General features: G+C 52.2%; 1 protein-coding gene across 1 annotated transcript; it reads right to left on the bottom strand.

Annotated features, from left to right (window-relative positions):
- Positions 1 to 4,153: 4,153 nt before the first annotated feature.
- STRIT1 (small transmembrane regulator of ion transport 1) lies at positions 4,154 to 6,859 on the bottom strand. Its single transcript, XM_085588082.1, has 3 exons — positions 6,437 to 6,859; positions 4,417 to 4,546; positions 4,154 to 4,308 (listed from the first exon to the last, which is right to left on the bottom strand). The coding sequence occupies exons 1-2, from the start codon at positions 6,447 to 6,449 to the stop codon at positions 4,452 to 4,454; spliced, it is 108 nt and encodes a 35-aa protein (XP_085444208.1). The 5' UTR covers positions 6,450 to 6,859; the 3' UTR covers positions 4,154 to 4,308; positions 4,417 to 4,451.
- Positions 6,860 to 11,368: the final 4,509 nt, after the last annotated feature.

Raw genomic sequence — 11,368 nt, 5'->3', positions numbered from 1 at the left:
TGCAGAGCGTGTTCTTCGTAGGAATTATGAAAATACAATTCTCTGCAAACAGATGCCAGTGCTTGCCCCTGAGCCCCACAGGTCAGAAACCACAGACCACAAATCCCTCTCACAGCTCCCAGGATCAGCCTTGGCAGAGCGAGCCTCTCGCAGAGAGGGGAAACCCAGAGCGCCTCTGTTTTCACACAGAAACCAACATTTCACACAGGGACCAGCACTCCACACAGCTCTGCACAGAACAGGGGCCAAAAACAGCCTCTGGCACCAGGAGGGAGCTGGAACGGGGCTGGAGACGAGAGCAGAGCCAGGCGGGCCCTGCACAGGTGGGGAATGCCCTCACCTGCGCTGGGACCCCGCTTTGGATGGCCCTGAGGGCCCCAGCACTGCTCCTCCACGCTGGGGATCTACCTGAGCCGGGATCTACCTGAGATGGGGATCTACCTGAGATGGGGATCTACCTGAGACAGGATCTACCTGAGATGGGATCTACCTGAGATGGGATCTACCTGAGATGGGATCTACCTGAGCCAGGGATCTACCTGAGATGGGGATCTACCTGAGATGGGATCTACCTGAGCCGGGATCTACCTGAGCCGGGATCTACCTGAGCTGAGAATCCTCCCTGAGCCAGGATCTACCTGAGCCAGGTTCTACCTGAGCCAGGGTCCTGCCTGAGTCAGGGATCTACCTGAGCTGGGATCTACCTGGGCCAGGGATCTACCTGAGCTGGGAATCCTCCCTGAGCCGGGTTCTACCTGAGCCGGGTTCTACCCGAGCCGGGATGTACCCGAGCCGTGAATCCTACCAGAGCCGGAGATCCTGCCTCAGCCGGAGTTCCTGCCTCAGCCGGGGTCCTCCTCCCTGAGCCCTGCGGGGTCCCGGTGCCCGGGGCTCGCACGGGAGCGGTGCCGTGCCGGGTCCCGGTGCCCGGGGCTCGCACGGGAGCGGGGCCGTGGGGGTCCCGGTGCCCGCAGGTCCGCCGGGGGCTCACACGGGAGCGGGGCCGTGGGGGTCCCGGTGCCCGGGGCTCGCACGGGAGCGGGGCCGTGGGGGTCCCGGTGCCCGCAGGTCCGCCCGGGGCTCCGGGGGTCCTGAGGGGCTCCTGAGGGCGGGGCAGGTGAGGCAGCGCCCCCTGCCGAGCGCACCTGGCGCAGCCCCGCCCGCGGCACCGGCACCGGCACCGGGACCGAGACCGGCACCGGGACAGGTACCGGGACCGGGACAGGTACCGGGACCGATATCGAGACCGGGACAGGTACCGGGACAGGTACCGGGACCGAGACCGGGACCAGGACAGGTACTGGGACCAAGACCGGGACCGGGACAGGTACTGGGACTGAGACCGGGACCGGGACAGGTACCGGGACAGAGATCGGCACCGGGACAGGTACCGGGACAGAGACCAGGACCGGGACACGTACCGGGATCGGCACCGGGATGGGGACAGGTACCAGGATTGGCACCGGCACCGGCACCGCCGCGCCTCGTTCCCTGTGCACTTCTACCCGGAGCAAGGCAGAGCCCTGAGTCCCGCCGGGGAGGCGTGGGGGCACCACGGGGTCACGGGCACAGGTAAGGCCCGGTGTGTGAGGGGCTCCGGGAGCAGCCAGGAGCAGGTTAACCCCTCCTGGGCTGGGGCAGCCTCTGGGGCAGGAGAGACACAGCAGGTGGGCAAAGCACCCTGGAGCCACTGTCCTTGACGTGGGACTGGGAACATGCCACCCAAACTCTGGTTCACAGGCAGGAGTTATCCCTGTGCCACCCAAACTCTGGTTCACAGGCTGGAGTTATCCCTGTCCCAAACTCTGGTTTTATCCCCAGGTGTTATCCCCACAGCTTTGCTCTGCACCAGTCATGCTCTGTACCCAAGACCCTTAAATGGGATTACAAGCACTGAAAGAATATAAACATGAGCCTGGAACTTTCCAGGATGCCACATGCAATATCCCAGGAGAGGGGGACAGACACTCCTCTCTACTTGATTTACTCCAAGAGCTGTTCAGGGAAACAGGGAAACAGGGAAAGCCATGCAGGGGCTGTGGGGCAAGCCTGGCATCCTACTGTAGCAATATTGTGGTGGCCTGACACTGAGGTTTCACCTCGCTTTAATAGTGTAGCACCAGCATTTTGCACAAAATCTGAGTGTGCATGGTTTTTCCCCTCAAACACCAGCACCCCTCTGAGAGAAAAGAACCTAGCTCTCAAATACTCATTTTATTTTTCAGGAATGAAAACCCCAAAACCTTTTGCTGCCCCTTTTACCCCTGCACGTAAGGAGAGCTTCACGCTGTACAGCTGCACCCCGAGCAGACACCCGAGTGGGTTGTCTGAAGGTGGTTACAAAAGGTCACTGCAGAGTGCTCAGTGAACTTCCAGCAGCGTGGGGGGTGCATATTTTCTTGGAATAATCCTCTCTTTATTACCACATAAAACTGGCAGAAACTTCTGCTTTGTATACAGCAAGTCAGCTCGATGATACTGACGCCAGGCTGGAGAGTTATTTTGGTTTGCTCTGCCAAATCAGATCTCAAAAATCAGGTAAAGCTAAACCAGATTGTAGTGTTTACGTTTTATCTCTGTAACATTTTAATTGGAAACATTCGATTTCCAGCGTTGTGAGACACCCAAAGGGCTGTTTGGGCCAGCGGGACCATTCGGAACAATTTCCCTGTGTGCCTGGTAAATGAAGTGAGTTGTGACAACACAGACGTGGTCACTTGGAGGCACAGCTGGATCTGTCTGGGTGGGCTCAGACCCCGAGGAATTGAGGGTGAGAGCCCGAGGTGGCTGCTCAGGTGGGCTCTGGGCTCAGGCAACCCCTGCAGGGACAGGAGGATGCTCCCACCTGCAGGGACAGGGATGCTCCTACCTGCAGGGACAGGGGGATGTTCTCACCTGCAGGGACAGGGATGTTCCCACCTGCAGGGACAGGGATGTTCTCACCTGCAGGGACAGGGATGTTCCCACCTGCAGGGACAGGGATGCTCCCACCTGCAGGGACAGGGATGTTCTCACCTGCAGGGACAGGGATGTTCTCACCTGCAGGGACAGGGATGCTCCCACCTGCAAGGACAGGGATGTTCCCACCTGCAGGGACAGGGATGCTCCCACCTGCAGGGACTCCTGCTCAGGTGCTCACAGCACATGGCAGCCGTGCAGGCATCGAGACTCTCCAGGGCTCAGCCCCTCTCTTCCAGGACATCTGATGAGACTGGATCCCCCTCTGCCCTCAGCCCATCTCCAGGTGAAGATTCCCGCTGTGGAGACAATTCCCAAATGGAATGTCACACTTCAGTGCTCCTGCTGCCTGCTGGAGTGGCCCAGGAATGTTCATGGCTGCACTATGGCCAAATCTGTTTGTGTTTCCATTCCCCAAGCTCACCAGACAGTGCCCACAGATGGAGACAGGATGTCTAACTGATGTGCCTTCCTCACATTCTCAAAATTATACAAATTATGTGAGGAGGAGTAAAAAAAATAGTTTCTTTCTCTGTTTAACCCCATCAGGGGTTGTTAAGTTTTTTTCACATTCCCCTAAACATACATCTTGCTGGGATCTTCCAGACATGCCACTCACAATAAATTCTCTGCTTTAACTGGGGATTGAATTATTAATAATTTCATCTTCTCAGAACTACAGTTCTTCAGCAGAAAAATCTTCATGCTCAAGAGCCCAAAGCCGTCAGTGAAAATGCAGTGATCTGATGCTCAGCTGTGATTTAAATGGCAAAGTCACTGGAAGTTCACATGGCTCATTATTGACTGGGAGAATACAATTATCTCCAATTCTAATTAATTCTAATGAAAAAGGCAACACCCCAGTACAGGACACCGAGGGCCCCTGGTGAGCCTGGGGTTCAGCCACACTCAGCTGTACAACCCTCAGTGAGCCTGGCTTTTCCTTTCCAAGGACATGCAATGTTTCTGTTCCATAACAATGGAGTCCAAGAGATCTTCCTTATAATAAGGCTAAAAATACTTGCCCAGGCCCCATGAGAAATTAACCCTTGCCTGCTTCTGCCAAGCTTCAAGTTCCTTTAGGGGGTAGTAGATGTTTTAAAAGTTTGCTGTTCAGCAAGCAGGCAGGTATCTGATTTACCACAAGATTCCAAAAACCACTCCCTAAATTGCAAATAATGCAAGAAAAGGGAAATTGGTTTGGTGATTCTTCCTAATGGACAAAAAGTGTGCACAACATTTACATTGTTGATATTAAAAATAACTCATTTTATACATATTTTAGTAATTAGAAATCTAAACTGAACTTCTGTGTTCTTCTCATCCAACATCATTGTAGGTCCTTCTGACCTGTAAGACAGAAAATTACATTTAGAAGGATGGCAGTGCCAAGTAGGGCAGGGGAGGCTGCTGTGTGGCACTGCCCTCACTGCAGGGCTCCCTGTGACCATCACTTACCGCTGGGCGCTGGGTGGCACTGCCAGCCCTCCCTGTCAGGAGAAGACGATGTACACCACGAGGGCACAGCCCAGGATCCAGCCCAGTGCCAGCAGCACGGGGACCAGCAGGCGGGACAGCGGGGCCTGGGCTGGCACAGAAAACGGGCTCAGCACCCTGCAGGAGCAGCCAACACTCCCACCACGGCAGGAACGGGGCGGCCGTGTCCCAGGGGGACAGGATTCCTGCTCAGCAGGCTTAGACCTGGCCCACAGGAGCCAGGGCAGCCCAGGGCAGCCCAGGGCAGCCCAGAGGAGCCCAGGGCAGCCCAGGGCAGCTCAGACCTGGCTCAGAGGAGCCCAGGGCAGCCCAGGGCAGGCTCAGAGGATCCAGGGCAGCCCAGACCAGGCTCAGAGAAGCCCAGACCTGGCTCAGAGGAGCCCAGAGCAGCTCAGACTGGGTTCAGAGGATCCCAGGGCAGCCCAGACTGGGTTCAGAGGATCCCAGGGCAGCCCAGAGGAGCCAGGGCAGCCCAGGGCAGGCTCAGAGGAGCCCAGACCAGGCTCAGAGGATCCCAGGGCAGCCCAGACCAGGCTCAGAGGAGGCCAGACCAGGCTCAGAGGAGCCCAGAGCAGCCCAGGCTCTCTGTGCAGCACACTGAAGCAGGACTGGATTTACATCTCCATACAACATCAGAATTTTAAGGACCCTTCTATCATTTTCCTACAGCAGCACGCTCTTGCCAAAAAGCAGAATAACAACCTTTGAGATGCTGTTACTTACCAATACATTACACCTCTTGCAGCACCTCTTTACACAGCTAATTACACCTTACCAATGCATTACACCTCTTGCAGCACCTCTTTACACAGCTAATAGCGTTGCAGGTTTTACATAAATTATGTAAAACTAACCACAACAGCTGGCACTGTTTGGATCAAGCTTGCTAATTTTAGGATTGCCACGTTGCTTTTGTGGAGCTCTGCACAGCACACCTGTCTCTCCAAGACTGCACAGGGTGTCTGCCAGGGCGACACGGGACCTGCACGTGCTGCCATGAAAATATGAAACATTAAGGAGCCCTGCCCTGAAGCCAGGTGTCCTTTTGGCCCAGGGGAGCCCCTCTCTGGTTTCATTCAGAGCTTTGCTGCAGTGGCACAGGGGAAGTGCTGGGATCCCCTCCCTGCACTTTCTCTGCAGCTCTGCTCACCAGGCAGGGCTGGGTCGTGCTGGGGGCACAGAGGCTCTGTCAGAGCTCTGCTGATGCTGCTCTGGGGCTCTGGGCTTTGTTATGGCAGCTCCAGTTTAAACCAGTGCCAGGGTCACTTCTGGGGCCGTCAATGAAAACTCAAATAAAAACTGTTCAGTGTTCTTCTGTACCTCAGCAGAAACTCACTCTAGATACCAGAGTCAGTGGTGCAAAAAAAACCAGGAAATAAGTCTTTACAAACTTTGAATGTAGCTATGAAGACGTATTTAAAAGTTCCTTTTACAAGCGGTACCTGAGTAACTGAGCACACAGCACACACCACAGCTACAGTTGTAAATTTAAGTGAAATAAATAAAAAATTATGATAGATATAAAATGCATTTTAATAAACTGCCTTTTCTCCTTGGAGATAATGAAGTGTGCTTACAATGGAAAGGTCATTATTAAAATTTCATTTTGGTCTGCCACTTGATCTTCGTGGGGTTAAAATCTAAATTATTCTGTGTTCACTTGGCACTACACTTGGAGCTCAGCTCCACACAGTATAACAAAAATGCTGTCAAACATAACTCATTTTACACACTGTCCTATTGTGTCAGCTAAGCTGGAATGACAACTACAAAACATACAGAAAACAAAACTGGTAGGATTCAAAAATACAGGAGGAACCCAAGCTGTTAACCTTTTAAAGAGAATACACTTTCTTACTGAAAAGTAAATTATATATAGTGCATCAGACAAGAATACAGGTAGCTGAGTGTATTCACATTGCATTGCTCAATCTACTAATTTCAGTATATTATTACATTCACATTTAATTGTGCCTCTTACCTGGTTCTGCCATTCCCCTCGGCTAGTTTAATGGCAGGTTCAGGTTTGCCTCTGCAGTTGCTCTGGGAGCCCTGGGATGCTTTAAATAGAGCAATATTTGGAATGTGCTGCAGCTGCCTGGCTCGCTGGTGCCAGGGGTTGGCTATAAGCACTCCATTGTCTACAAAGGCAGGAATTCAGGGCTTCAAGGTTACCTCTGCCTGCTCCTCCAGCTGCACCTCTGTTTCAGAGCAACCTGACTAAAGAGGGGTCAGTCTCTAAGAGGGTGAAAACCGCTTTTTGGTCTCTTTCTAGCCCCATGGAAAACACAGCTGACACTCGTGAGCAGCCCTGCATCCCCAGCAGGACAGGGACCTGCTGTGCCTGAGTCAACACTCTTCTCTCCTCCCTCTCCTGTGGAAACCCATCAGTTACCCCTGCTGAGGATTCCTGTGCAGGAATCCCTGCAGTTACCCCTGCTGAGGATTCCTGTGCAGGAATCCCTGCAGTTACCCCTGCTGAGCCCTGCTGAGGGCTCCTGTGCAGGAATCCCTGCAGTTACACCTGCCCAGCCCTGCTGAGGATTCCTGTGCAGGAATCCCTGCAGTTACCCCTGCTGAGTGCTCCTGTGCAGGAATCCCTGCAGTTACCCCTGCCCAGCCCTGCTGAGGGCTCCTGTGCAGGAATCCCTGCAGTTACCCCTGCTGAGCCCTGCTGAGGATTCCTGTGCAGGAATCCCTGCAGTTACCCCTGCCCAGCCCTGCTGAGGATTCCTGTGCAGGAATCCCTGCAGTTACCCCTGCTGAGGGCTCCTGTGCAGGAATCCCTGCAGTTACCCCTGCCCAGCCCTGCTGAGTGCTCCTGTGCAGGAATCCCTGCAGTTACCCCTGCCCAGCCCTGCTGAGTGCTCCTGTGCAGGAATCCCTGCAGTTACTCATGCCCAGCCCTGCTGAGTGCTCCTGTGCAGGAATCCCTGCAGTTACCCCTGCCCAGCCCTGCTGAGGATTCCTGTGCAGGAATCCCTGCAGTTACCCCTGCCCAGCCCTGCTGAGGGCTCCTGTGCAGGAATCCCTGCAGTTACCCCTGCCCAGCCCTGCTGAGGATTCCTGTGCAGGAATCCCTGCAGTTACCCCTGCCCAGCCCTGCTGAGGATTCCTGTGCAGGGACCCCTGTGCAGGGCAGGGCAGGGGCAGGAACGTGTCCTGCATCACACCTACAGCCCAGCTGGGAAGGACAGCCCTTCCCAGGCACCCCCTCAGAAGGGAATTGCACTGCTGCTTCCCCAAAATGGGAGCAATCTTACAATAAAACTCAGACCAACGTAGCACTTTGTCACACCATGCACTGTTCAGGGACACAGGAATAAACCACGAGCTTCCCTTTCTTTGTCTGGCTTTGCCATACAGCAAATCCTTTGGGGATAAGATCCATTTTCTTGTGAAAAGAAATATGACTCTGTAAAATATTTGTTGAAAAAAAAAATCTCTGATGCAATAACTTTGTTGGCTGCACAGCTGTTCCAGGAAGAATCCTCTCTGGCTTGGTTCTGCTAATTATATCTATCCATCTGATCTCATGGAAATAATTTCCAGCAGGAATCATGTATTCCTGACAAGACCATCTGACCTTCAGGGGTTGGGATCCTTCCAGGCCCAGTTGCCACAAGCAAGGGCAGCGAGGCATTGCTGCTCACACCAGGTTGGGAAATGCTCCCCAGCCAGTGCTGTCCTGCACGTCCACAGCTGGACCCAGAGGAGATCAAAGCTGTCACTGCAGCAAAGAGCAGAGTAACAATACAGACATTATTTCAAACAGCACATCTTCTGTTGGGAGCTGAGGAATGAGCTGCAGGCATCTGTTCTACAATAGACCTCAGTGCAATAACCCCAAAAAAGAAGCAGAGGGACAGTTTCAAATAGAAGAACAAGGAGAGGACACAAGGCTTAAGAAAATCCTCAGAATGATCTGTGGCAAAAGGCAGCCCCTGCTTTGCTGCTAAAGAACAATCCACAAGAAGAACAATTCCCTCATTTCTATTTGTGTTCCCAATTACGTGAGCTTGGTTTATGTTTTTCCCTCTGTGCTGGGACACCGAGACACTCAATACCCAGAGTTACACTGGGATGGGCAGCTGGACTCAGAAATGAGATTCCTGTTTAGCCTCCAGCTCGCTGAGGTCTCAGGGCAACTTTGGAGCAGCCTCCAGGACTTCATTCCCATTAACTGCTCCAAGCTGGAATCACTTCAAATGCTTTAAATGTCCACAGTGCTTTGAGTTGGGGACAACATTAGGAGGAGGAGCAGGGGAAGGCAGCAGGGCTGCAAGGCTTGCTGTGAGAGAAGTGATTTTAAGGGAAAATCCTTTTCGTGCCTGGTGCTTGGGCAGGAACGTCAGAACCTCACTGACTTCCCCACCTTGCGAAGCAAATTGGCCATTTTTAGTGCTGAAATACCCAATATGTTCAGAGCACACCCCAGGCTTCATCACTGCATCAGTAGCCAGAGATCAAATACACAATGTCACATTTCTGGCTTTGTTGCTGTACCTGTAACCTCTGGGAATCTGAACCCATATGCAGGAGGCTGGCAAAGAAATGTTTTGTTTTATAAATTCTATATGATCCCTATAAATAACTGCAGCCTAGACTGCCTTAGAGGAGGTTAGAAGAACAGACTAACTCATCCTCACAAAGGGAATGTTCCAAGTAATAAAATCTTTATAGCTTTTTAATACTGGTATTAATTTTTAAATTATATTTCTTTCAATTGATCTTTTTCCTTTAAGAAAAAAACCTGATTTACTAGCGAATCAAAAGCCAAGTTTATATGCCTTGAATTATTTTATGACTTTCCCATACTCTCTTGTGACCTGCAGACTAACATATGAGAATATTAGATTATTGCAGTCACAAAATAGGTTTATGTGTGGAAAATTTGTCTAATGAAATGTATTTTATTAGTCACACCAATCTTACCATTTGAAAGCTCCCTTAAAAATTGCTAGACATTACTTCTGCTCACATTTACATCACGAAAATAAAGGCTGATTTATTTGACAACCATGCAACCAAAGACCTGAAAAGATCCATCTATTAAGCTACTAAATAATTAATTCCACATGCTGCTTCCTGAGGCTCTGGGTCTACACATCATTTGTGCTGGCAGAGAGAAGCATCACTCAGCTGAGTGCTGAGATACCTGCAGGGAGCAGCAGGAGTGATGGGAGAGATCTCCATGGGCTCAGATACCTGCAGAGAGCAGCAGGAGTGATGGGAGAGATCTCCATGGGCTGAGATACCTGCAGGGAGCAGCAGGAGTGATGAGAGAGATCTCCATGGGCTCAGATTCCTGCAGAGAGCAGCAGGAGTGATGGGAGAGATCTCCATGGGCTCAGATACCTGTGAAGAGCAGCAGGAGTGATGGGAGAGATCTCCATGGGCTGAGATTCCTGCAGGGAGCAGCAGGAGTGATGGGAGAGATCTCCATGGGCTGAGATTCCTGCAGGGAACAGCAGGAGTGATGGGAGAGATCTCCATGGGCTCAGATTCCTGCAGGGAACAGCAGGAGTGATGGGAGAGATCTCCATGGGCTGAGATACCTGTGAAGAACAGCAGGAGTGATAGGAGAGATCTCCATGGGCTCAGATTCCTGCAGGGAGCAGCAGGAGTGATGGGAGAGATCTCCATGGGCTGAGATTCCTGCAGGGAGCAGCAGGAGTGATGGGAGAGATCTCCATGGGCTCAGATACCTGTGAAGAACAGCAGGAGTGATGGGAGAGATCTCCATGGGCTGAGATTCCTGCAGGGAGCAGCAGGAGTGATGGGAGAGATCTCCATGGGCTGAGATTCCTGCAGAGAGCAGCAGGAGTGATGGGGAAGGGAAGCCAGCCCACCCCACAGTGTAAATACCCAGGCTCATCATTTGAGAAAGGGCAGCTTTCTGGAGGATGCCAGTTATGATTTATACATTACTGCAACCTCTTGCTGTGGCTTTTACTGTCGACTTGGCATTTTCTTCAGAACTGAAAGGCATTTAATGTGTCACTTGCATTTGCACTGAATCCTGACTCCTGGAGCAAGTTAAACTCCAGACTTACCACGCTGCATTTTCCATCGGATTTTTCTGCTGTGGCAGAACAATGAAGTTAATAATCACTTCATTCTGTCTCTTTGGATGAGAAAAAATAACCTGCAGTGCACTCTGTGTGCAGCACAGAGCTTGAGGAGGAACCCATGGTGGTGCAGGCACAGGAGGTGGCTTGGGTGGCCAGGAGCCAGATCAGCTCTTGCACAGCTGGCACACAGCTGGGAGCAGCCCCGGGGCACCCCCAGGGCACCCAGAGTGCCCTGCAGTGGCCACCAGCCCTGAGCTGGCACTGCAGAGGTCTGAGGAGCAGCCGGGCAGGGCAGCAGCCCCTGGGCACTCCAGGGTTGTACCTGCGTGCTCTGCCTGACCCTGGGCTCAGCCGTGGCACAGCCACTCTGGGACACGTTTTTGGCTGTTCCTTTGCTCCCACTCCTGGAAAAGGAGGGACTGAAGCACTCAGTGTCCAGCCCCGGGCTCAGCCCCGCAGCTCCTGCTGGAAAACCACGGGCAGAGTGAGGGTGCTGCCCTCACAAGCAGCCACCAGCCTGTGTAACTCGGCTCATGTGCTGAAAACATCTTTATTTGATCTCACCGTGTCCTCGGGAAGAATACTGGCTGGTGCCAGCAAAGAACACAATGGCAAAACACAAAGTGGCTGAAGAAAAGAGGGTGTGTTCATTATCATAAACTGTGGAAGACTTTCTAAAATGCCATGTTTGTCTAAGATTTATTTCTTGATTTGACCATTCCAGTTGACCATAAACACTGGATAAAATGGAGCAAACTAATTTCAATGTCCTCTTTAGGGCAAAATTCTTCACAATCTTTTATTCTACATTCTCATAGATTAAGGGAATGGTTAATGTT

This window comes from Lonchura striata, chromosome 9, assembly GCF_050655825.1.
Source record: "Lonchura striata isolate lonStrDom1 chromosome 9, ASM5065582v1, whole genome shotgun sequence".
NCBI lineage: Eukaryota > Metazoa > Chordata > Aves > Passeriformes > Estrildidae > Lonchura > Lonchura striata.
Note: the sequence above shows the minus strand (reverse complement) of the source record. Positions and strands in the feature narration are given on the sequence as shown.